The sequence below is a fragment of the Microcaecilia unicolor genome, unplaced genomic scaffold, assembly GCF_901765095.1.
Source record: "Microcaecilia unicolor unplaced genomic scaffold, aMicUni1.1, whole genome shotgun sequence".
In the NCBI taxonomy this organism is placed as follows: domain Eukaryota; kingdom Metazoa; phylum Chordata; class Amphibia; order Gymnophiona; family Siphonopidae; genus Microcaecilia; species Microcaecilia unicolor.
This window is the reverse complement of record NW_021962947.1, coordinates 201,781-229,726: the sequence shown is the minus strand read 5'-3', so window position 1 is coordinate 229,726 and position 27,946 is coordinate 201,781. Positions and strand designations below refer to the sequence as shown.

Below are 27,946 nucleotides of genomic sequence, written 5' to 3'. Positions count from 1 at the left end.
AATTAGTGATTCCAACTAATTGTTTAATTACAGAAGTTAAAAGATGAAAAGATGACAGAAGACCTACAGAATTTGAATCCAATGTGAAGTTGGGAAGATGTAGAAAAGATTTTCAGGTTGCCTATTCTTAGGTATTTAGACTTGGAAAGTTTCTGTCTTTCCCAGTGCTTCTCCACCTTAGGTAGCTATTACTATGTAACTTTCCGGTGGAATCAAATACGTGCGTTTGTGTCACATGGAGGGGCATTTCTGATATGACGTCTAAGCCCAACTTTACATCGAGAAGGTAAATCTTATCCCAGTTGTGCATGCCATGGTAACATCAAGACTGGATTACTGCAATGCACTATACAATGGTCTGACTACAAAGGGCCTGCACCAGCTCCAGTTGATTCAGAATGCAGCAGCAAGACTCATAGAAGGTTGCAAGTAGAGAGCTGCACGGCTTCCGTCCCCGCGGGAATCCCGCGGAACCCGCGGGATTCCCGCGGGGACGGAGGCAGTTCCTGCGGGGTTCCCGCGGGGATGGAAGCAGTTCTGCGGAGTTCCCGCGGGGACGGAGGCAGTTCCTGCGGGGTTCCCGCGGGGATGGAACCAGTTCTGTGGGCTTCCCGTGGAAGTGTAAGCTGCACCTGCACCAGCCTCTCATCAACCGAATACCAATTTATTTGAGTGCTGTCTCCTCCTCCTCTTCTTCCTTGCTTTAACAGCATAAATGTGGAAAGTCTTCCATTAAGGAGGTGGTAGAGTCACAAATGATGACGGAATTCAAAAAGGCGTGGGATGAACACAGAGGATCTCTAATTAGAAAATGGAAGTTATATAAAAGCTAACCTTAAATGGCTGCATGTGTGTGGATGTGTCAAGTGACGCTTAGATGGCGACTCTGGCTGTGATGAACTAGAGCTGATACCTGGCAGACTTGTATGTTCTGTGTCTCATACATGGCAATCTGGTTTAGGATGGGCTGGAAAGGGCTTAGACAGCAACTTCAGTGGCTGGAACATGAGGACAGTGCTGGACAGACTTTTACGGTCTGTGTCCCACAAATGAGAACATGAATAGGCTGGAGTGGGCTTCGATGGTAACTCCAGCAGTTGGAACATAAGGATGGGGCCAGATAGACTCCTGTGGTCTTTGTTCCAGAAACACGAAAGAAAGACCATAATCAAGTATATAATATCACACTCGTTGATTTAATGATGAATTGATCATGAGTGTGACTATTGGGCAGAGTGGATGGACCGTTCAGGTCTATTTGCTGTCACTTACTTTGTTACTATTAATCCTCTTTGCTCCCAGGCTGGTGCACAGACCTCAGCTCTGACACAGGCACGAGAATCAGATGTCACCTGACCTACTGGCGCGTGCATGTGGCGGCCTCTCAGCACACAATCCCAGTGAATCAGAGACAAATCTTACATGTGCGCACCAGAGTGTTCCAAGTTCCAACTTCCGGTCTGTCCTTGCCTACAGTGCTGTGGCTCAAATCCAGAAAAATCCAGAAAGGGAGCTGACTGGAACTTTCTTTTATGTACTATTAAATTCTTACGGGGATGGGTGGGGATGGGTTAAATTCTTGCGGGGACGGGTGGGGACGGGTTGGGATGGTTTAAATTTTTGCGGGGATGGGTGGGTACGGGTAAGATTCCAGCGGGGATGGGTGGGGACGGGTAAGATTCCAGCAGGGACGGGTGGGGATGGGTAGGATTTCTGTCCCCGTGCAACTCTCTAGTTGCAAGTGACGTGACCACATCATACCATTTTTGCAAATACTTCATTGGCCACCAGTACAATACAGGGCTAAATTTAAAACTATGTCTGATCTTCAAGGCCCTGAAAGGAAATGGCCCTGAGTATCTGAATAGGATGATCCTCCACACACCGCCAAAGACACTAAGGTCCTCCCAAGGACTTTCACTAACTACACCCTCTCCAAAAGACATTACACAATGTGATACCCGCAAGCAAGCCTTCTCCGGAGTAGCCCCCACACTCTGAAATGCATTGCCTCAAAGGCTCCGCTTAACAAAAGACTACCTCTACTTCAGGAAGCATGTGAAAGCTTGGCTTTTCAACCAAGCCTTTAATGGAAGAAGTAACTAACCTGTTAGTCTCACTCACACACACAAGGATTGACTCGGGCTGCACAAACTGCAGCAGGATATGTTTATCCACTCCTACCCTAGCTGAGATAATATTTAACCATCTCTCTGACCCCACGTGCAACTTTCTTCAAATCAATCACCTTACTTTCTAATTTGTCCTACTTTCTTACTCATCTGTATGTTACAACTTTGCCTTACTCTTCACTACCAATTATAATGTTCTAGTACATACTGCATATTTTCAAAGCACTTAGCCTTCCAAAGTTCCATAGGTTTCTATGGAACTTTGGAAGGCTAAGTGCTTTGAAAATATGCCTCATTGTGTTGTCATTGGAAGTAGTATACCATGCCGTACTTTGTATTGTTGTTCGAATATTTTTACTGCTGTAATTGTCTATTGCTCATGGTTGATCTATTCCTACTGGCCTTGAGTGAATTCCTTCAAAAAGGCGGTAAATAAATCCTAATAAATAAAGAAAAGGTGCGCTAGCATTTTTAGAGCGTGCACAAAATTAGCGCGCGCTGTGTAGGCGCCCATAGGAATATTGTAGACGCCTACACAGCACACGCTAAAAGCACTAACGTGTCTCTAGCGCAGCTTAGTAAACAGGGCACTATGTTTCTGCAGTACTAAATTATGATCAAAAGCATAATGCTAACGTTCTTATGAATCAAGAAGCAAGACAGAATAGTCATAAAAATATATCTAATTTAAAAATCAACAAGAAACAAGACATGACATGGGGTGTCCAGGCTGCTACGTTTACCAAGGTGTAGTAACGCTTCCTCCTAAGTATCATGAAGCTAAAAGATGTCTTCAACAACTGAAGGTAAAGACATTATGGACAGAGTCAACAACAACTTATATTTCCCTCTCAATGAGAATTTCTATGGCAGCCACACATCAGCTCAATCAGGCTGACTATTTTGGCAGTATGATCAATGAGCAACCACTTCTGCAATAGGTAACCCATTCTAAAAGCTGTCTGGAGGACAGCAGAATAATGGGCAACCTTTCATTTTGACAGGCCATTTATTCCCTAAAGCCAAACCACCATTAAAAGTAGAATAAAATGTGCAGCTCTAAGAGCGTGTAATGTACGAAGCTTACGAACGCTCAGCGTGGGATCAGATAGGACAGCGGGCAGCAGAGGCAAGCCAAGTCTCGGAGAAAAAATAAAATTCCAAGGTTGCTTCCAGTCACTCCTGGAAATCAATCATGTAGATTTCTCTAAAGGCTTGTGCACTGCCTCTCTTCAGGGCTTTGGAGCTAATATGGTCACAGTACATTTGCTTGTTCAAAACATTTTGGACCACAGCAATGAGAAACAAAAGACTGCATCTCCAATCACGTTTACAAGCTGCAAAAGAGTTGGGTGTTCGGATTGTGGTCAATTTTTTTTTTACCCTTCTCATTGCATCATATATTACTTTCTAATAAAAAAAAATATTAATTTAAAGCATTTATACAAAGATCACAAAAAAATAACTGTTTTTCAAATAGTCTTTCACTACAAATATTTAAAAATATATATAACAATCTTAAAAGCTAAATGCACGGTGAAGAGTATAAACTGTGGCTAGACAATAGTTCAATTTAGTTTATTCAAAACCTGATATCCTTTATTATAAGAAAAACAAAGCAGTTTGCAATCATACATCAATAAGAAAAAAAATGAATTACAATATTTCCATAGTAAACAACAGAAAAAAAAAGGAGAAAAATAATCAATGGACCATTTCAATCTGTGCAGGTTTATTAGAATAATTTGCATGCATTTCTGTATGAAATTGTGAATAATTTTAAAGCTCAAAATCTAACCTCTAAACTGTTAACACATAAAAGAAAAATCAGTTATTAAAATAAAACCACTGACCACTTATTCATTAATCACACGAATGGTTGACAGACACAAGCACCTTAAATTCCAGCTCACGAAGGCAGATGGAGACCACAGCTTTATTATACCTAGGACCTCCGACTGTAGGTTTTAACCACTGAGCACTGATAGAACACCCTAATGCAAAAAATTTAAATTAGGTTGTTTAAAACAGTAACAGCATTCAAAAATGTGTGGGATAAACACAAAGGAATCTTGCATGGAAGGCGTGAAATCAACCCAGCTCAGAGGTGATTAGATGGCGACACCAGTAGTTGGAGAACAAGGCAGACTTCTACAGTCTGCGCCACAATCGCGGCTGGAGAGATTTGAATGGGTTGGAGTGAGCTTCAGTAGTTGGAGAATAAGGCTATGGTCTGTGAGCTGAAAATGGCAAGGTCAAATCATGTCAAGTATGAATATGTAGTATCACATCACACCTTATTTTATGAGCTATAGGTAAGAGAATAATTCTTGGGGTCTGGGTGGGGGAGAAGACTCCTTCTTTCTGGGCTTGGAGGAATCGTATGCACGCATTAATGCTTTTGGAGCGTCAGTACGCCAGGTGCTCCCCTAAACGCCTGAGGGTGTTTCCTGCAGTGTGGGATGTGTACATTTGGTCTTTGCCACATAGAGCCAGGAGTCTGATTCTTAACCCAAACTGATTTTCGGGCCTTGGTGGTGGAGCGAGGAGATTCTTTTCAAAAAAGGTGGGCTGATTTCGAGAACTTGGGTTATATGTAGTGAGTACGGTGTGCAGCACACACTTCTCCCCCCCCCCCCTTTTTTTCCTAGAATACGATTTATGGGAGAGGGAGGGTTGGAGGTGGGGACTGGGGGGGATGGGAAGAACTTCTGTAAATGTCTTTGATGACTACCCAATCATTTGTTTGTAATTCCTTATGGGAATTCAAAGCTGTGGTTTTTACAGCTGACTGGTTGTTTCTTATGTTGTGTCATCATTACAATCGTTGAGCATAATAATGGAACGCTAGGGCTAGATGGGGGAAGGTCATCAGAGTTCAGGCCTCCCCTTCTTCTATGGAATTGCTATATTGTTGTCCTAGTGACTGTTTTTTTCTTTAACGTTTCCATTGGAACATACACGATTATGACTATTCGTAGGGAGGTGGATGACATGCATTGGAAATGATGAACAACTCACGACTGTTATTTGGATTCTTATTTTATTGTTTGTTCAATAAAATTTGTTTAAACATAAAATATTTAATGTTTAACATTTTAATAAAATTAATATTTTATTTATCCGTATATGGAATTACGAGGGAATGAGGGAGAAACACAAGGCGTAGATGATCAAAAACCTCAAGAATATTAGTTTATTAAAATACATAAAAATCTATAAATCATCAGAAATCTTGTACATAAATGAGTGGTAGTCCGTAACGTGACAAGACTCGACACAGCCAGACGAAATAATACAGACGCCAAACTTTGTACAAGCAGTATCTCCACATGTACTGAGATAAATATAGGACATGCCTGAACAGGACCTAGCCACCAGAGGGACCTCTTATGGTGGAAGGCTTATATAATGACCTGAAGGGAGCCACTAGAAGGTTCTCAGGAGTAGAAGCAGCCTGCTTAGATGGGTAGTGACCACTAGAAGGCATTCTGATGGAGGAGACCTTTGTCAGGGCTATCATTGAGGCAGGGCTCCCCTTAGTGGCCTCTACAAAATAACACACAGATAGCTGGGCAGGGGGAGGGGCAGAAGCTACGAATAGTTCTCTTCAGAAGGCATGCCCATTGGATAAGTTTCTGTACCTTTTGCAGAACATAGGAGGAGTCCAGGAAGGGTGGGGTTGGTAGGAAGTAGCCCTTTAAAAATTGTCTTTTCCAAAGAAGAGAGCAGAAGGAGAAGGAGCCTTCCAAGAAGAATGCCAAGCAATTAATAACTGGACACCAAAAGAAAGGATCCATAAAGATGGGCTGGAAACCCCGGGGCTTGGACCCGAAAGAAGGTTCCCTAAAGAAAGACAAGGTACTTACCTGTAGTCCAGAACAATGGGAAGCATAAGGAACGTTGGTTTGGCCACAGTGTGGAGGTAACACTGTGAGCCTTGAAATAAGACTCTAATATCAACAGCCGGGGGTGGAGGACAGGATTGTAACATTGAGGTGAAGTGAAATCCTGTCCAAGGGGTGGTGGATGTTTTCATCTGAGACTCTCATCTCCCAGTGGAGGGCTCAGTTGAAGAGAGTGTACTGAATTGTTTGTTGACAGAAGAGTAACCCCTACAGAGTGGTTAGCAGAAGCTAATTGGAGTGGATTTGCATTTAGAATGGTTAATTTGCATATTCTGGGAAGCTGGCTGCTCAAGTATTGTATAACTGACCCACACATTCTCCCAGTGGAGGGTTCAGTTCAAGAGTGCTTGCAAAAGTGTTTGTTGCAAGAAGAATATCCCTTCAGAGTAACTAAAGTATAGCCCAAGAGAGAAGATCTGCCTTTTGAGTGGTTAATTTGTATATCCCATAAAGCCTATTTGTCAAGTGGTATTCCACAGATGTCGCATCACATGGCGCAAGGAGGGTAACAGAGCCACGAACTGTTACCGGGGAAGGCTTCAGAAGGGGGATATTGGATGAAATAACATATGTCTTATGATTATTCACCCTGAGTTAAAGGGGAACCTTGAACATTGACTTTGAAAGAGAAATAAAACACATGAAAGAGAACTCTCCTATCAATTCTTTTCTAGTGGAAGAGTTCAGGCTTCCTAGTACTTCATGTTGAAAAGGAGGGAATTCTACATGCTCACCTCCTATTAAAAGGAAAGAAGAGTTTCTGCCATACTTCCCTGGATAGGGAGAAGTGTTGTCAGGAAGAACTCAAGATGTCACTTCCAGTTGAAAGGGGAGAACGTCACAGTACAAATATGCAAGTAGTAGGTGATGCGTATGTAGCAGCCCATCAATCACAGTTCTATATAACCAGCTCCCTTAAAAGGACTCTGTATATCATTTGCCTGACTTCCCATATAGTTTAGTTTGACATTTGATAGAACCACCCTCATATAGTAATACCAAATAATTAATAACTCTTCTCTTTTTAAAATACCTCTCATTTCTTTGTATTGTGTCTTACTCCAAGTTTGAAAGGAAGGGCTTTCTCTTTGTTTCTACCTGCATTCACAAAAGCGAGTCTATACATTTCTAATCTCCCATCTACATTGCCCGGTTTTGTGTTAGAGAGTCTGTCTACACCGATTTTAATTAACTCTGCTACGACTTGGCTTCAAAGGAAATGGAAGGACTATTCTTTCAGTAAAATTCATTTCTTTTGTTTCCAATACTTTGTGACACTTATCCATGACAGAAAACATCCTAATTACAATTACAGCTGCAATTCATTATAATAGCTAAGGAATACAATTACCTTGTCAGTACAATTACCTTGTCAGTCAAAGCTGCTTGTTTTGTTTATAAATAAAAGTAGAAAGATTTTGAGACAAAATATAACGGCTATTTGGCAGCTTTTGGCACATTCCGTTTTCTCTCTTAATTGTGGGAAGGTTTCTTGATTAACCTGTGTAACGCACAGCTCCGCCTAGTAGCTGGCAGGAAAGTGTGTGATGTCTATTAGCTGACTGAAACGGATTGCAATCCTCCTCCTACCTGTCACTTTAGACTTTGCCAGCTACTGTCAATGATGAACTGGCAACCGCAAATGACAGCAGCTCCTCTCTAGGTCTTTAAACTGCCTACTGCAATTAAATCTCTTCTTAGCCAGGTATCTGTTTCCCAGAGCTGCCAGCATGATGTCCTCACAGCCAACAACTATGAGTCTCTCCTCAATAACTTGTTTAACGATGAAGTGCTGCTTTTGACAGGAGGGTCTTCTGTCACTACTAGAGCCAATTCCTCCTAACTATGTAAGATTTTAATTGGAAGAACAGGCATATAAGGTCCTTGAACATTTCAGATTCTTACTGACCACTTTCCAGTCTGCTCCTCCACTTGCCAAGCAAGACTACTGCATCCATTTGAGAAACATCCTTGGCTCCAACCCTCATCATCTCTTTACCACACTGAACTCTCTCCTCAAAGTGCCTCTACCTCCAACCTCCCTTCACTTTCACCCCAGACTATGGTCTAGTACTTCCATGACAAGGTTCACAACATTAACCTTGAGTTGTCCATCAGATCACCTCTGTCTTTCCCTTCCCCTCAGAGACGTAGCCAGGTTTTGATCTCAGGGGGAGCAGACTTTTATAAAATAGGCGCCGGTTGGTGTCAGCTAGACAGCAGTGTCTGTGTTGTTGCTCAAGGGCTGTGGCGGGCACTGATTAATACAGGTTGTCTCTGTTGCGTCCTGCCTACAAGGAAACAGTAAGTTACATCAGGAGGAAGGACACAGAAGTGGTCCCTGGACTGGCCAGAGCAGGCAACCTGTTTTCTTAACTTCAAATTAAAATATTCAAATCGTGACCATCACCTCAGGAATAGCACACTCAGTCCTTCCACTACTAGACACCTTATTTAAATCAGATGGGCTTTTGTGTGGTGACTCTACAGGATGCGGAGACCACTAGTCTTTGGGATTTTTATTTTGGTTGACAAGGACCACCAAAGGCAGCCCTTGCCCCAGAGTGGCTGAGCCCACTTTCAAATAGGGCTAGACACTTTGCCATTCAGGTTTTCAGGCTATCCACAATGAATCTGCATGAAAAAGATTTGCATGTAATGGAGACAGTATATACAAATCAATTTCATGCATATTTAATGTGGATATCCTGAAAACCTAACTGGCAAGGGGGTACTCCAGGACCAACTTGGGAAACACTGCCCTAGAACACAAAACTTACCACCCCATAACAACCCTAAACCACCTATGAAAAGACAGTGCTATATATATTACACTGGGTTCTCGAGCACCAATATACCTACTATTGGGAAACTGGAACAAGCTGCACTGTTACACATTCCTACACAGACACTACATACTAGCAGAATTCTTCACCTCAGTCGCACATGCAGAACATGGACAGACCCTCATCTATATAACATAAGAGTAGCCATACTGGGTCAGACCAATGGTCCATCAAGCCCAGTATCCTGTTTCCAATGTGGCCAACCCAGGTCACAAGCACCTGGCAGAAACCCAAACTATGACAACATTCCATCCTACCAATCTAATACAGAATAGGGAGCCACAAAAATCAAAAACCAACAACAAAAGTTGAAGTAGAGACCCCCCTCCTCTCTGCCCAAGAAAACCAGACTCTATAAACAGTGCAATACTGGTAAAAAGAAACAGAAAAGCATTTTCTCCTGTACTTCGCAAAATACACATAAAAAAATATACATTTTACAAAGCAGGTACATCTCAGCCCTTACAAAGTATTAAATAAAAATAATGTTTTTTCTACCTTTGTTGTTTGGGAATTTGGCTGGTCCCAGTCTTTTTTTCCATGTTCCATGAGTCAGTCATACAAATTATTTTCCAGGTTGGCCTTTCCATTTCTTCTCTCTCCTCTTGTCTTCTTCTTTTCCTTCTCTACATCTATTTGGCACTGATCTTTAGTTTTCTGTCCCCACTATCAAATAGCTATGTATAGAGCTCCCAAGTGATCCAGTTCCAGAAGGGAGATTTTTCAACCAGTCCAAGTGTGAACTCTTATCCCACATTCATGTGGGATTTGCAGTCCCTGATTCTACCCATCAAAATCTGTGCTGCAGTACATCCAAAATGACTTAAGAAAATGCACTCGGACCCCTGCAGGGTTGCTAATCTGAAGATATCAGAGACGTGCATTTCATATTCCTAATACCAAATTCAAAATAAAATACCTTTTTCTACTGTTAGAACAATTTATTTTTTCAATTGCTTTGGTCCCACTGTCTCTTTTCTGGTTTTCTCTGTTTCTTCTGTCTCCAAGTGCACCATCCTTCTTTCCTCTGCATCACTATTTGTCCTGTCCAGCATCTCCCTTCTGTGTCCCTTGTCCCTACCCCCAAGTTCAGCATCTGCCCTGTTTCCCCATCTCACCTCTTTTTCAGCACTAGCCTTCCTGGTCTCATCTCCCCCTTTTCTAGCATCTGCCCTCCTGGTGTCCCCATCTTCCCCCTTTTCCAGCATTACCTCCTTGTCCCCATATCACCATTCCCCCTTCCAGTAGTGCCCCTCTGTGTCCCTATCTCCTCCCCCCTTTCCAGTAGTGCCCCTCTGTGTCCCTATCCAATCTCAGTTTTCCCTTCCCAGTGAAGCCGTCATCGCCATAAAACAAAGCAAGCAAACCTAAGAGCTGCTGCATCCACGTTGTCACTCTTTATTGTTGGTAGCATTTGTATTTAATCTCACTTATATTTTCAAACATGGCAATTTGTGCAGTATACGGATGTACACAGAAGAAGTATAATAATGGAACGGAATATAGGTAGAGTAGTAATTTGTTGTAAATCGTAATCAGTGTGTCATTTGGAGGGGCTGGTTATAGAGGCACCCTAGCACGTGTTATATTCGTGCAGAGATTTTTTTTTTCTCCTGGTAAAGGCCACTAAACCAGAATATAAGAAAGCCAATGGACTACATTAGGGGCTTATAGCCCATTTAGTTATATTTAAACAAAAGAGATCTGCATTAAAAACATATTTATTTTTATTTTGACCTATAAAACCACTTGTCCCTGAAACATACCTAAAAACAGAATAATCCATTTGTATATCTAAAATGTAAATTCCTACAAATGAGATGATGTGAAAATGTGATTCCATGTGTGTTGGCGTATCATTCAATACCTCTTAGGAATATACAAAAAAAAAGGACCTGAAATAAAGGATACACTGACCTTCCATTGCTCCTTAGGAAGCAGTTTCACCACCACAACATCGCCGTTAAGAGCTCTGTTCCTTGAAACAACTCCATCAATAAAAATATCTCGAGTTCCATCCTGCAGAAGAGAAAAAAGAAGATCAACCACCCAATCCAGTCTGCCCAGTTATTCATGATCACAATGCCAGAATACATGCCAGCTGCCAGAATGTAACTTCCTGTGAGATACCTCTCTTCAATCCAGATGGTCCTTGTGTCTTCTGCCTTTGTATGCCCCAGTCTTGGTTAGAGGAGTATAAAAGAATCCCACTTAGACCCTCCAGCAACCCCTCCTTTTCTCATGCCCATCGACAAAGCTCTGAAATAGTCCAAATCAGTGGTTCACAGCCCCGTTCATTAGGACACACCCAGGAAGTCAATCTGGTTTTCAAAATAGAGCTAAGATAGATTTCCAAGCAGAAGACGGAGTGTATGTATATCTTTCTTATGCATATTTACTTGGATATCCTAAAACTCCCAGAGACAGCCGACAATCAAGGATCTAAGTAAGCAGCAATTCTAATGTGGCTGTTGTCTAAATACTGATCTCATACATCTCCCGTGTAGGCTGCCAGACAGACGCTGCTATATGTGACTACATTTCCACTTGAATAGATATAGGAAAATGGCAACATCTAGAGATACGAGAATACTAATGCCCAGAGAATGGAAAATAAAACTTCCAGATCTAGAAACGAGACCAACTTAGATTTAGTGGCAGTCATGGAGATAAGGTACTGGAATATAATTACACTGGGCTATAATCTACTCAGAAAAGAGAAGCCCGAGAGCTTGTCTTAATGGGCCCCAATTAACCGCAAACAGGGCCTATTCACCCAAGGCATGTGCGGTTGGCTACTGGCAGGTCCCGGGCAATGGCAATAAGGCACATTTAAACACAAACAGTTTGCCCACCAACCTACTGGCTAGGAGATAGGGTAGGCAGTGAGGTGTAGGCTGGTCTCTGGTTCTCCTTAAAGGTTGTCCCCCCTGAAGGATCAGAGCGTTCCTTCTCCTTGGAGGCAGTTTACCCTCCCACCCATTCCATTTTTTGTATGGTTTGATTATGGGGTTTTGCTTATTTTTGTGTTCAGGCTTATTTACAGGTGGTTGGCTTTGGGTTTTCGCAGCTGCAGAAATCCAGAGCTACAAGAGTGATGGCTCATGGGGGATGAGCCTGGTTATTAAGAGGGCGGGGCGGGAGACCCAGTTCACGGGTGTGGAGGTTCACACCTGCATCAGGGCTCTTGCTGGCAGGACAGAGCTGGAAGAAAATTAGCAGCGATCTACTGGGAGTGGATTTGCTGCTCTGTTGACACAGGAAACAGCGGCTGGATTTTTTTTTTTAATATTTCTACAATCGATGGCTGTAGCTTGGGGTATTATGTTATTGAAAGATGTTGCAATGTTTAAAGGTTCCACGTTAGGAGTCACTGACCAAGAAAGGGATCTCGGCGTCAATGTTGATGATACGTTGAAACCTTCTGCTCAGTGTGCCGCCGCGGCTAAGAAAGCAAATAGAATGTTAAGTATTATTAGGAAAGGAATGGAAAACAAAAGTGAGGACGTTATTCTTACTGTACACCGCCTTGAGTGAATTCCTTCAAAAAGGCAGTAAATAAATCCTAATAAATAAATAAATAAATAAATAAATAAAATAAAATAAAATAAAATAATGTCTTTGTATCGCTCCATGGTGCAACCACACCTTGAATATTGTGTTCAATTCTGGTCACTGCATGTCAAAAAAGATATAGTGGAATTAGAAAAGGTACAGAGAAGGGCAACGAAAATGATAAAGGGGATGGGACGACTTCCCTATGAGGAAAGGCTGAAGTGTCTAGAGCACTTCAGCTTGGAGAAGAGAGCTGATGGGAGATATGATAAAGGTCTGTAAAATAATGACTGGAGTGGAACGGGTAGATGTGAATCGTTTGTTTACTCTTTCCAAAAATACTAGGAAGTATGCGATGAAGCTACAAAGTAGTAAATTTAATACTAATCAGAGAAACTTTTTCTTCACTCAATGTGTAATTAAACTCTGGAATTCGTTGCCAGAGAATGTGGTAAAGGCAGTTAGCATAGCAGGGATTAAAAAGGGTCTGGATGGCCATAGACCATTATTAATTTGACTTGAGAAAATCCACTGCTTATTTCTGGGATAAGCATCATAAAACGTATTGAGCTTATCTGGGATCTTGCCAGGTATATGTGACCTGCATTGGCCACTGTTGGAAACAGGATACTGGGCTTGATGGACCTTTGGTCTGTCCCAGTGTGGCAATACTTATGTACTGTTTCTTTCCCTCCCAGTCCAGTCTCTGTCTCTCTCTCCACCGTATCCCACCCCCAAGCTTGGGTCCAGTATCTCTCCGTAGCTGCCCCAACCAATGTAGCTTCCCATCCACGCAGCAACAAGAAGCTGCATCAGAGAGAAGGACTACCCAAGAGCTGGCCAAAAGCAGCCTGGTTTAATCTCTGTCAATGAAGACAGCAAGCCCGGAGGACCAGGGAGAGAAAGGGAGGTAGGTGGGAAGGTCACACAAGTGTTAATTTTAACATGCATGCATTAAATGTGCAGTGTGAGTGTCTCTCTATCCATCCAAATAAATACATGCATCCACAGAGGGGGACTGATTCCAGGGATAATGTTATAAAGGATGCCAAGCAGGTGCATACTTGTACACCACTCAGGGGTATATGCATTGGGAGTGGGGTTGAGCAGTGTTATGTGAACATGTAGGTTATAATATAATACACACGTAAATGTCTACATTTACACCTGCTCCTCAGCTGCATTTGACCTGTTTTTTTATATTGTTATTTTATCAAGGCCCACGGGTACCTACATGACTTTATACAACAGGGGCCTGCAGCTCATTAAGATTAACTATATAACCATTTGATAACTGAACAGTCTCCACTTGATGAAGATGAACTGATAAGTGGAGGAGTAGCCTGGGGGTTAGTGCAGTGGACCTTGATCCTGGGGAACTGGGTTCGATTCCCACTGCAGCTCCTTGTGACTCTGGGCAAGTCACTTAACCCTTCATTGCCCCAGGTACAAAATAAGGACCTATATATACTATGTAAACCGCTTTGAACGCAGTTGCAAAAACCACAGAAAGGCAGCATATCAAGTCCCATTTCCCTTTCCCCTTCTCCGAGGGTAGGTTTTATTCAGTACCTTAACTTATTCATCTAAGAAAGGGTGCACAATCACCCTGTAAAAAATAAGACACAAAAAGTCCCTTGAACGAGCAACATGTGAATCCCCAAACAAAGACAGACGCATTCATGTACTGCACTAAAAAATCTACTGTAGTCTTTAGCTGGATTTCTGGCAGCCAAGGGGTGTAATAATCATACAGACTACATGTCACTCTTTTCTGGTTTAATGACTAGGTAAAGAAGCACTTCTAGGTATGAAACCAGAAAGGAAAAGAACAGAGACAACGAGGAAAGCCACAACCATGAGCAGACGTAAAGAGTGACTCACAAAACACACAAATTCAGCAGTTAAGAATCAACCTATATAAATTAGCCTTGAATATTCAGTTTAGAACAGTCTCTAATGTTGCTGACTGTGCTCTGGAGCAAAGCAAAGAGCAAATTCCTACCAGGTCTTCTGGACATCTCGATTTGCAGCAAACATTTAATCATGGATGACATGGACAATATTTCCCCTTAATTATTTACTGGTATCTAGGGATAATATGGTGTTCTATAAAATCTGCTGCACTTTATTTTTGCACCTAAGCACTTTAAAATATAAAACAAAGTCTGCTTGGAAAAATGTGACCTGCAGCTCCCTTAGTTGATTATCATTCAATAATTCCCCTGAATGAGTGAGACACGATTGTTCACGATGGATCCCTTTCACTTTCTCCACCACTCTATCACGAATCTGTAGCACACTGCCTTAACTAAAGGTACCCAGGAACTTATTTACATACTTGTTGGAAAGAGAGGTATTTTGAGTTTGCTGTCAGTTAAAGTGAATCTGCCTCCGATTACAGTAATTGAGGTAGTCTGAAAACTACTAGATGATAAGTCCAAATTCCACCTTTCCCAATACCTTAAACATAAGTTCCAGGCTACATGATCAAATGTTTTCTCCTTGTTGATCAAAAGCAATAAGAAGACAGGTGGGGGAAGAGAGGTTGGTGGTTGGGAGGCGAGGATAGTGGAGGGCAGACTTGTACGGTCTGTGCCCTGAAAAAGGCAGGTACAAATCAAGGTAAGGTCAGAGCCGGAGGTGGGAGGCAGGGATAGTGCTGGGCATACTGTCTGTGCCAGAGCTGGTGGTGGGAGGCGGGACTGGTGGTTGGGAGGCGAGGAATAGTGGTGGGCAGACTTATACGGTCTGTGCCAGAGCCGGTGGTGAGAGGCGGGGCTGGTGGTTGGGAGGCGGGGATAGTGCTGGGCAGACTTGTACGGTCTGTGCCCTGAAAAAGACAGGTACAAATCAAGGTAAGGTATACACATATGAGTTTATCTTGTTGGGCAGACTGGATGGACCATGCAGGTCTTTTTCTGCTGTCATCTACTATGTTACTATGTATGCTGTTCTTGGGCTACCCAGATTAAGTTCAACATTTTCCAGATGTTATCGTCCACTTGGCATCCAATGACTTTATGAAGCCTAACATCTAAATTCAGCAGAGATAAGGGCCTAAATGATCCACCTAGCAGCTAGCGTCTGCCTGGTTTAGGGATAAATTCCCATGCAACTTGCTGTCTCTGCTAACTGGATTTTCCCTAATCTCCATATTAAATAGTATTATAAAATTTGGCAGTATACCTATCCAGGCCTGGCGCCATGTCTGCTTTCAGGAGTTTAATTGCTAGCCAAATTTCTTCAAGTCCTACCAACCTCTTCTTCTCAGAGGGACATAAAAGGATCAAATACAAGGAAAAATTATGTCCTACCTGATAATTTTCTTTCCTTTAGTCACAGCAGACCAATCCAGAGTCTTATGGGTTATGACCATCTACCAGCAGGTGGAGATAGAGAGCACCAAATTGAACTCTGCCACATAGGACGGTATGCTCCTTGGTCAGTCAGTATTTCTCATAACAAAGAAGGAGGAATAAAGAAAACATTTCTCCCTCCTCACAGAAATTAGGCATAAACCTGTCAACTAGCAGAACTATGCACAGGCAACCACAGCAAGAAACCTAAGCATAGAAACAGACTGAACTAATAGTGTCAGCTTCGTGAAAGGGTGGGACTGAAAATTATCAGGTAAGACAAATTTTCCTTCCTTGTCATCAGCAGTAGATGAATCCAGAGACTTGCGGGATGTAGCAAAGCAGTCCATAAGTAGGATGGGAACCAGACACAGCCTCGGAAAGAACCGACGCCCCGAAGGATGTCTTAGACCTAGCCGAACCCATCAACTGGATGACGTCCGGAAAATGTGCAGAACAATGACCATGTAGGGGATCTTCATAGAAAAGAAGGAAGAGGTGATGCACCCAAAGGACATATGCACAAGCAATAGGCACCTGACTCCAGCGAGCTATGACTGCATATGAGGCTGCACTGCCCTGACTGGGGCCCACCAGTAGCAGGAAGGGAGACTATGCCCTGATATGCATCGGTGGCCTGAAGGTACCAGAAAGGTCCACAGCAACCATGATATAAAGCAGCAGATGGAAACTCAAAGGATGATTTTCCTCCCAAAGAAAAGAATGGCTGATTAATGGAAGTGTGGATACCACCACAGGCAAAAATGGCAGGACCGTGCTGAGAGTCACCCTTGACTCTGAGACACGAATAAGGGGTCTGCACAGAACACTGTCAGGATTTCAAAATAGCGATGGAACCAAGCAAAAAATGCTGAGCTGGACTCACGCTGACCATGCGAAGATGGAGCCAGTTGAACATGAAGTCACAGGAGAACTCCAACACAAGACAGGAAGGATCCTATCACACGATAGGGCTGAGGTCCAGGAAAGGGTGAGACTGCATCTCAAACTCAGAGCAAAGCAGAACCCTATAGACATAAGATGAGCTGAAATACGACCCCAGCTAGTGACATTCCACACAAAAAGGACTGTGTTGCAAACTACAGAACACCAGAGGCCTGTTCCCCAGCTAGAACAGATTCCTCAACAAAGTGGGAAAATCAGAGACAAGGAGCAGTGCTCCATAATCAGAGATGGAGCTGAACTATGCATCCAGAGACGGAGCTTTGGACAACTCCAAGGATGAAGCTATAAGGCATAACCAAAGGGCAATCCACTTCCTGCTCACCTCGTGCTCAGAGGTGGAGTTGGGAATTCATGCAATGAAGCAGCTGTGCCCCAAAACCCAGGAGGAAGCTGTGTCCCATAGACAGAGATCGAGCCAACTGTACTACAGCAATATGAAAGCAGCAGATATGAAGCCATGCTCTACACCCCAAGATAGTGCTATGATCCATATTCATAGATGCAGCCTTGCTGATTATCCGAGACAAAGCCATGCCCAACAGGCAGCGATGGAGCCGCACCTCACCATCAGAAATGGAACTGTGCCACACAAAGGAGCCATGGCCACCAGGCACAGGAAGGGGTATTCAGAGTCAGGACTAGGGCTGAATTCCACACAGAAAACAGGGGGGTTTGCTCCCCATTCAGATATGGAGCCAGTCCAATCAACAGAGATGAAAGATCCGAACTGAGACTGGGACCAGTGAAGCAAAAGTGAACCATACTAGATATGGTGTAGCCAGAACTGTGCTTCACAGCCAAATACGAACAGCACAGCAAGTGGAAAGGGGAAACCGTGCTGTACAGACAGCGATGGAACCCCAATCCACATGTACCATTGGAAGAAGCTCAACAGCCATGAAAGAACCGAATTCTGTCAATATCAGAGTCACAAGCTAGCCAAGTAGCAGTAGCCATACACTCAGCTGAAGCTGTCACTGTGAGGCAAAGGCTGACAATGGCCACAGGAACTGCCGGAGGCTGACACAGCTGGAGCTGCTAACAGTGAAGGACTGCCTGTAGAAATAAAAAGAGACAACTAGGTGGCCTGCGTAGCCCCCAACAGGAGAGTTGGGGGCTAAGCAGCGGCCACAAAGAGGAAGGTGAAGGCGCCAAACTGTCTTCTGCTGATCAGAAGCAAAATAAAAAAAAACAGAAGGCTGCAACCTGCCAGCCGCCCAGGGGACATCCCACCTGGAACTTACTCAGAGCCACAAGGCTACAGTGACCCAAAGGTCAATACTGCAAGCGCTAAATAATCTGAAGGGCGATAGCCCATGCTGAAACAGCCCTAAGGTGGCTAAAGGTGAAGACAGCTGAAAGGTAGAAACGCCACCGTATGCTGGTCGAAGTCCACAAATGCAGTCGGGAGCTGAAGGCTGACAACGCAGCAAGGGACTGAAAAATAGGTCACATAACTTGGAGGCTAAGGCTCTCAACGCCATATGGCATTGCTGTCTTAGACAGGACATGCCAGGATGACCGATGTGCCACAAAGGCAGCCAATGCAGCAGCGTACCACTAAATGCTCATGCGGACACGGGCTGCCAGCTTTCCCCACATCAGAGGAGAAAAATGGCCATGCCTCAGCAAAAAGAAAAAAAACAGTCCAACTGACATAGAGCCCCCAACTACCCAAACAAGAAACCCCGCAATCCAGTACCTGGAGTAAATGCAGCACAGGACCTCAAATGCCCCTGCAATCTTCAGCACAAGCTGAAGGCTGCCTACGCAGTCGGGAAAGAGCAGGCCAGTCAACCGTGAGGAGACGATGCCCCTTAGTTCAAGGTGAGAAGGAAATACACTCCCTTCCAGGAAAAGAGGTCAGCCCTCGACAGCATTGCCAGGGCCAAGGCCTCAGAAACAGAAGTGAGCTGCAGACTGAAAACGCAACTGGGAGTACTACTACTACTACTATTTAGCATTTCTATAGCGCTACAAGGCATATGCAGCGCTGCACAAATATAGAAGAAAGACAGTCCCTGCTCAAAGAGCTTACAATCTAATAGACAAAAAATAAAAAATAAGCAAATCAAATCAATTAATGTGAACGGGAAGGAAGAGAGGAGGGTAGGTGGAGGCGAGTGGTTACAAGTGGTTACGAGTCAAAAGCAATGTTAAAGAGGTGGGCTTTCAGTCTAGATTTAAAGGTGGCCAAGGATGGGGCAAGACGTAGGGGCTCAGGAAGTTTACTCCAGGCGTAGGGTGCAGCGAGACAGAAGGCGCGAAGTCTCTGGAGTTGGCAGTAGTGGAGAAGGGAACAGATAAGAAGGATTTATCCATGGAGCGGAGTGCACGGGAAGGGGTGTAGGGAAGGACGAGTGTGGAGAGATACTGGGGAGCAGCAGAGTGAGTACATTTATAGGTTAGTAGAAGAAGTTTGAACAGGATGCGAAAACGGATAGGGAGCCAGTGAAGGGTCTTGAGGAGAGGGGTAGTATGAGTAAAGCGACCCTGGCGGAAGATGAGACGGGCAGCAGAGTTTTGAATCGACTGGAGAGGGGAGAGGTGACTAAGTGGGAGGCCAGCAAAAAGCAGATTGCAGTAGTCTAAACGAGAGGTGACAAGGGTGTGGATGAGGGTTTTGGTAGAGTGCTCGGAAAGAAAGGGGCGGATTTTACGGATGTTGTAAAGAGAGAAACGACAGGTCTTGGCAATCTGCTGGATATGATCAGAGAAGGAGAGAGAAGAGTCAAAGATGACCCCCAAGGTTTCGAGCTGAGGAGACAGGGAGAATGAGAGAGCCATCAACAGAAATAGAAAACGGGGGGAGCGGGGAGGTGGGTTTGGGGGGGAAGTAGCCTGGAGAAGGCCACCAAAGAAAAGGCTGCATGGGCAGCCAAGAGTGAGCTGGGAGCAGCAAGGTCCAGGCTTCTTCTGTATGGGAATTCACTGTGCACGGAGTCGTCAAGGCCTGAAATCACAAAGGCAGACGAAAAAAAAAAAACCCTGCCACATCAAGGGAACTGGCGCCATCCACACCACAACAGCCTGAAGGCTGCGAAGACAGAAAAGGAGAAAGAGCAATCCCTTATTGCAGCCTGAGACCAAAATGGCTGCTGTCGAATGAAGAGAGGAACTGTAAAAACAACAAAAAAAGCTCCCACGCTGGCCCAATGATACTGTCCCAAAAACACAGGCAAACCCACACACAAGCTGCTCATAAAGTGTATCTGGGTTTAAAAAAAGGTTTGGAGAAGTTTCTCGAGGAAAAGTCCACAGTCTGCTACTGAGACTGAAATGGAGAAAGCCTGGAAGCATGGAATCTTGCCAGGAACTTGTGACCTGAAGAGGATACTGGGCTACATGGACCATCAGTCTGCCCCAGTATGGCTATTCTTATATTCTTATGATCCTCCCATCTTGATCTCTACTTCCTCCACCCACCTGTCTATTTCACCAATGTAATTCCGCACCCCAGCAATTCTCTCCATAATTTCTTCTGTAATCTCAGTGAGGTCCCGCTTTAAAGCTCAGAACCACTCTTGCACATCTGTCCTGAAGTCTTCCTCCCCCAAATTCTCCTCACGATCTGCACCCTGCTTCTCACTCATGTGCTTAGCCTCTGCTATTACTCCTACCTCCACCCAGGCAGACCCTGTACTTGAGTGTACTCCTTAAGATGTACTGCTCTTTTACACTGAGATATACTCGCTAAACTCTCAGAAGGCTCACTTACCTGATGCAGAGAGCACAGATCACTTGCTCACTAGAGGCTTTGACTTATTTCTCAGGTGCCCATTGCAGGCAGCGATGTCACTTCCTCAGTATAGTGACAATGTTGAGTAAAGCTAAATGATTTACGCGTATATAAAATACAGGCGTAATAAAATTCAGACAACACAGAGAGTGGAACTTAAGAAGAAGGGAAATCACATAAGGAGATGCATTACATACAAACAGAACAGAAATGGGTAAGAGGGAAGACAAAGTCGAGGCCATGCCACAGCACAGCACGAACTTAAGCAAGGCTGCCAGCAAGAACTACTGCTGGAAGACGGCTTTCAAAGAGGACTTAAACATCTTATGTGAAGTCAAAAGTTATAGAATTGCCCCGATAGGGACCCGAGTGACAGAGTGAGGGGGATCACTACACAAGACTTGTGACAATAGAATGCAGGGGCAAATGGGCAGACTGGGTGGGCTTCAGTGGCCCTTTTCTACACAGGTATACTTTTTCCTTTAGTACTTTTAAATTAAAAGTACAAAGGTTAATGGAAATGATTGGTTACTGGAAGGAGGGCTTTAAAAGTCGGACTTGACGTTCGCCTTTACGGTATTTTGAAAGCCACATTGAGCCTGCTAATGGGTGGGAAAATGTGGGATACAAATAAATAAATAAATAAAATAAATCTCTTCCAATTGGGTGTAGTACAGTTACTCCTTCCAGGAAGCTGAGTGGCCCAGACAGCTGCCCAACTGCAGCCTCCCGTGACAAGATGCAGAAAAATTGCTAAACCCTTTGAAGCCCATAAAAAGCTCCAGATTTCTGCACATGTTCTGGCCTCTTCTCCTCCCGATACTTCTCCCACTAAGAATCGCCCGTCCATGCCACCATTTCCAGATGAAAGTCCCTCTTGCTTTATGCATTCCAGTGCATTTCTGTTGACTGCGGTACATTGTGAGGGATAAACGTTTCTCCCATGCTACCTGCAAAAGTACGATATTAAATACCAAAGATACGCCTGGTCAAATAACTGGAAGGTTAAACAAGTGAAATAATGCCTAATGTTTACACACACATTATGTAACAAGAGGAAACAAAGCAACAGGTTCAGCTGGTGACTGGGAAGACACACACGCACGTTACACGTATCAATCAAATACGTTCCAAATCCTCATAAAACCACAATTCTAATTTTTTATTTTATTCACCTTTTGAACTACATTTTCCATCATCCATTCAATATGTTCCCATCATAAAACCGTATGAGCACATAATGCTGTAACGCTGAGGTCTGGGAAGCCTCTTCAGGTGCTTGCAGAGAGTAAGTTATAAATCAGCATTGTGGGCTTCCAACTATCCTGTCAGTGTCCAATAACAGCAGCCCCAAGAGACAAATTCATTTGTTCACCTGCTAATTTATTTATTTATTGCATTTGTATCCCACATTATCCCACCTATTTGCAGGCTCAATGTCCCCAGAAGACCTCAAATGTTTTGTTTTTTTCTCAGCTGCCCTCTGCTATTCCCCACAGAGTGAACAAAGGAGCAGAAGAGAAAAACCATATATACTTAAGGTGGTGGGTTGGGGTTTTGGTTTTTTGCTGGGTTTTTTTTTCCTTTTTCTGAAAGAAGTATTGCTGAAGTCCTGGTCATGTCTGTTCAGCTGTCTTGTCCCTCTAGTGGTCCCGTCATCATGAGAAAATAGCCGGACAGATATTGCTGAAATTTGATGGGTGGTACATGCAGAGCAGAGGAATGTCACCTCAGAAAAGGCAAAACGATCCCATCACCGCTTTCCCCATTATCTCAAGGCTGACAGTCCGACTCTTTTTATCATCTCATCACATCACTGACATAACGGGTAGAAGACAGTGGTGTCAGCATGGTCAGGGGAAACCAAACAGCTGGACTGAATCCAGAACGAGAGACAGGCAGGCAGGCAAGGCTGTCAGCTGGAGGAACAGCATGACAGAGGAGAGAAAAAGATGAGGATAAAAATGAGGAAATGGAGGGACTGACATGACAGTGTGAATAAGCACAGTTGAGAAGAAAAGGAGGATGGAGAAAGTGATGGATACCGAAGTGACATCGAGAGCACGGGGTGAGACCAATCCATTGGGACGCTCTCAAAGACATGACACAAGTGTAATGTGAACTGTTGGGACAAAATGGCCTCCTGCACTCAGAGCAAAAAAAAAGACTTCACTGCCAACCAGCACTTCTAAAAGTGGGATAAAAGAGGCCTGGAGGAAGACATAACCAGAGAGAACGAACATGCAAGGCCATAATCTCTAAAAGGTTGAAATGACAGCAAACCATAAGTACATAATTAATGCCATACTGGAAAAAGACCAAAGGTCCATCTAGCCCAGCATCCTGTCCCCGACAGCGGCCAATCCAGGCCAAGGGCACCTGGCAAGCTTCCCAAACATACAAACATTTTATACAAGTTATTCCCGAAATTGTGGATTTTTCCCAAGTCCATTTAGTAGCTGTCTATGGACTTGTCCTTTAGGAAACCGTCCAACGCCTTTTTAAACTCTGCCAAGCTAACCGCCTTCACCACGTTCTCCAGCAACAAATTCCAGAGTTTAATTACGAGTTGGATGAAGAAACATTTTCTCCTATTTGTTTTAAATTTACTACACTGTAGTTTCATCGCATGCCCCCTAGTCCTAGTATTTTTGGAAAGCGTGAACAGACGCTTCACATCCACCTGTTCCACTCCACTCATATTTTATATACCTCTATCATGTCTCCCCTCAGCCGTCTCTTCTCCAAGCTGAATAGCCCTAGCCTCCTTAGTCTTTCTTCATAGGGAAGTCGTCCCATCCCCGCTATCATTTTAGTCGCCCTTCGCTGCACCTTTTCCAATTCTACTATATCTTTCCTGAGATGCGGCAACCAGAATTGAACACAATACTCAAGGTGCGGTCGCACCATGGAGCGATACAACAGCATTATAACATCCTCACACCTGTTTTCCATACCTTTCCTAATAATACCCAACATTCTATTCGCTTTCCTAGCCGCAGCAGACCTTGGAAGCTACAGAAATAGAATTTAGGCAAAGCATGGGAGAAATACCAGGAAGGCAAGTGAACGGCACGGGCTGCAGAGACATATAGTGAGCAGCTGTACAGGAAAAGCAACACTAGGACAAAGGTCTAATACGTGTCAAGTGAACACATACCATGTACTCTATGTCTACTGTATTTAGGTGAATAAGAGAACGTTACACACACCTCACCGTTTGATTTTCTAACACACTAAACACAGATACGAGGTACTGAAGTTAGTGTTTAAAAATAGTCAATCTGAATTTATAGGATGTCAGAAAAAACACAAACAAAGAGAACGAGTTATGGCGTAGTAGCCTAATGGTTAGTGAAGTGGCCCGAGAACCAGGGGAACTGGGTTCAATTCCCACTGCAGCTCCTCGTGACTCTGGGCAAGTCACTTAACCCTCCATTGCCCCTGGTACAAAATAAGTACCTGAATATATGTAAACCGCTTTGAATGTAGTTGCAAAAACCTCGGAAAGGCAGTATATCAAGTCCCATTTCCCTTATGACATCACAATATCAGAAGTGAGCCAAGTATCGGGCAATCAAGCCATTGTGACATCACTGATGAGGTTGGTTCTTATTGGTGGAATGAGTGGAGGAGTAGCCTAGTGGTTAGTGCAGCGGTCTTTGATCCTGGGGAACTGTATCGGGCAATCAAGCCATTGTGACATCACTGATGAGGTTGGCTCTTATTGGTGGAATGAGTGGAGGAGTAGCCTAGTGGTTAGTGCAGTGGACTTTGATCCTGGGGAACTAGATTTAATTCCCACTGCAGCTCCTTGTGACTCTGGGCAAGTCACTTAACCCTCCATTGCCCCTGGCACAAAATAAGTACCTGAATATATGTAAACCACTTTGAATGTAGTTGCAAAAACCTCAGAAAGGCGGTATATCAAGTCCCATTTCCCTTTCCCTTATGACATCACAATATCAGAAGTGAGCCAAGTATCGGGCCATCAAGCCATTGTGACATCACTGATGAGGTTGGCTCTTATTGGTGGAATGAGTGGAGGAGTAGCCTAGTGGTTAGTGCAGTGGACTTTGATCCTGGGGAACTGGGTTCAATTCCCACTGCAGCTCCTTGTGACTCTGGGCAAGTCACTTAACCCTCCATTGCCCCTGGTACAAAATAAGTACCTGAATATATGTAAACCGCTTTGAATGTAACCATCCCCAACCTTCTCTCTAATTTTTGATGGCCCATATGTGCACAAAAAACATATTATGCGCAGTTTTCGGCCTTGACTGTGTGTGAAAATAAATAAAGCCTGCAAAACTTTTTGTGTGGGCGCACACATGCAGAGCTTAGAGGGAACGCTGGTTGTGAGCGCAATCACAGCTTGTAGCATTTGAACACACAAACTGCTAACAATTTTGCTCCATAATTGCATTTTCTAAGAACCCTTAATACATGCAGAAAGTGGAGGCTCTTAGTTCGCAGCGTGACAAAATGGCGCATCTCCTCTTCCTCTATTTGCAAACTCACGCATGTCTGTTCAGGAACTCGGTGTGAAAACTGTATGCAGCTCTTTCTGCCTGTGTGCACAGAATGGACAAACTCTGGCTGTTAAGAAGGCAGGGCAGGATTTTATTGCAACTGCTTTACAAATTAGTTCATGCGGTGGGAAAGAAAAAAAAAAGGCTAGCAAATCTGTTCAAGGGAGCTTAGCTTTAATCAGTGGAAAATACTCAAAAGCCTGTGTGGCAATAAAGCAAAGGGCTTAAATTTCACTGACTGGTGGTCTTGGGTTCAGCTGGCTTCTAAGCTCCAACAATGAAACAGCCTCTTTCCCCTACATCTGACATGGAGAAGCAGAATGTAACCACTTCCATTCTCAAACATTAAGATCCTCTACTCGTGCAGTTAAGATAACAGAAGCCCTCTGTTCCCCAACCTTATAAACCTTCTTCAAAGGCGTGACCGCAAAGGAGGACTTTTCGAAATGCACGTGTGCCACCTTTGGTCACGAAGTGAAAGGGCAAAATGAGCCTAAAAGTGTGAAGACAACACAATTCACTGCACATCTTAGACATAGTAGAGGTCTTATGTTATCTTATTTTAAAAAGAACTGGGAAACTAACTTCTTCACAGCAACCAGAAAGCAATCGTATTTCTACTCAGAAATACAACAGGCATCCTTAAACTGAGTGATCTGACTGACTCATTAATGCCCAGGTCTCAGAAAAAAAGAGCCACGCTGGCTTCAACCAAATGTCCATCGAGCCCAGCATCCTTTCCAATGGTCAATTTGAATCTCTTGAAAGAGCCCAGCACATCCCAGTGGGGAGGTCCAGTCCCTGTTGCACACTCACAGAAGAGATGAAAAACAGCAAAGCTTTGCCAATCTCATCTATACCTTCTGGCTGGCTTTTACCATCTTCTCTAGCAACAAATTCCAAGCTCAATCAGGTATCGATTAAAAACTACTAGTTCATGAAGGGTCCCTTCGTCTTAATGCTATTTGAAAGGATAACGAACATTTCCTGTTGTTCTGTTTCACATCTCTATCGTACCCCATTCTCAGTTAAGATTTTTCTTCTTCATTTGCAGTTCTTTCCGCTTGTCCACAATTCATTTTCTTTACTATTTACAAGTCAGTCTCAAAGTCATCCTGCAATTCCTTCTTCTATTTTAACTACTGTGAATAATTTTGTGTCATCTGCAAATCTGATCATCCTACACGTTGCCCCCATCTGCAGACAAAGCAGCTTTTATAAACCGAGGCTAATTCATTCAGTGTGGAATCTATTTAGCCCTCGTAATCTCACACCTAGCCTTCTTCTGAAATCCTAGATCTTCAACTGATACAAGATACGGCACTTAAACTGATCACGTAACCCTCTCCTACACTGGTTGCCCTTAGCTGCAAGGATCCGATTCAAAGTTTTGAGTTTAATTTATAAAATTGATGATTTAGGCCTACTGCTATCTAATCCCATATGCTCCCAACCAAAATCCCCTGGTAGTACTGTCATTTAGGTGGGATAAAATCCAGCCCTCCCGATGTATATTAGAGAGAATTCTCACTTGGACATTTAAAATACCTTAAAACATAGCTGTTCAAAGAGACCTATGACAAAAACTAAAAGCCCAATATTATTCATTTATGAGTGGTTCAGGGATGCCTTGAATTGCAGGGAGTCCTGAAAAATATACCTGTACTTTAGATTATTTCTCCTTTGGGTTAATGTAACTTTCTTGAAGGTTCTGCTCTGTTACTTTCCTATTACCTAGGAATAATTATAAGCTGATGAGAAGTTATGCCAAATCAGAGGTATATCAAAAGTAAACAAATTAGAATATAAATGTGTTGTAACTCAGATCTATAAGGCATTTCATTATTCATCTCTCTCTACTGGAAAAATGGACCAGTCAGCCCAACTTGTTTCCTCTCACCAGTCCCCAGTTTACTGGGGTTGTGCATTCATTAGCTCGCATTCAGTTCATTAAATACACATCATCTTATCGTCCCATCCCTCTCAAAAATACACCTAGATTCTTCTCGAGCCACAGCCTTCTGCCATACTGCTCCTTCTCTCTGAAGCTCGCTGCCTCTATGACTCCATCTCGAGTTCCAGGAGGTAGTTTAAATCTGCATTTTCCCAGGCCTTTTCATAAATTCCCTCACAACTAGTCATTTTTTCTGTCGCACCGGCAACCCCACCTCTTCTGTTCAGTGTACTTGCACTGTCACTAGATGTATTGCTGCTGTTCTAGTCACTTGTCCCTACCTTTTTCTTTTCCCAACCTGTCTTTAGGTTTGTCTGCTAATGTCTGTGGAAAACGATGTGTACGTCTATACTAATTTTTGGTTACTGTAAATTGCTATGATAACAAATGAAGCCAAAATAAATAAAAAAACAATTTAAAGTATATTAACCTAGGAATTAACACACATACAATCTATTTGTGCATGTTAAAAAGTTCTGTGTGTTAAAAAAAATAGTTACTAAAACAAATGTGTAAAGCAAACTTATAAAAAAAAATTAAGAACAAAAGCAAATGAATTGAAAATGAAAATTCTTTTCTTGTGCACATCCCTACAATGCACAATCCCATGACTTTCTATTTCCTCAGGAGTCTTATACAAGTGTCTTGATCACGCTTTCTCAAAATGTGGACACACTTGTATTGACTAGCTTCCTTTACTTATAAATTTAAGTTTCCAAAACAATTCTAAGATTTACTAAACAGAGCTTCCCTTATAGGAAACCATTAAGCATCTCTCCTGTGTCTTAGGACAACACCGGAGAAATCAATACACAAAATGTACTGTTATACGGTCTGAATTTATTTAGCACACAGTTTCTAGACCACATTATCCTAGGTCCTAAGTACATAAGTACATAAGTAGTGCCATACTGGGAAAGACCAAAGGTCCATCCAGCCCAGCATCCTGTCACCG

General features: G+C 43.3%; 1 protein-coding gene across 1 annotated transcript in view; it reads right to left on the bottom strand.

Moving 5' to 3' along the window:
- LOC115458686 (DIS3-like exonuclease 2) overlaps window positions 1-27,946 on the bottom strand; it is a 110,470-nt gene that overhangs the window by 59,038 nt on the left and 23,486 nt on the right. The window contains exon 6 of the mRNA XM_030188514.1: window positions 10,804-10,905. Coding sequence (XP_030044374.1) covers window positions 10,804-10,905 — 102 coding nt within the window. The remainder of the gene's footprint in view (window positions 1-10,803; window positions 10,906-27,946) is intronic.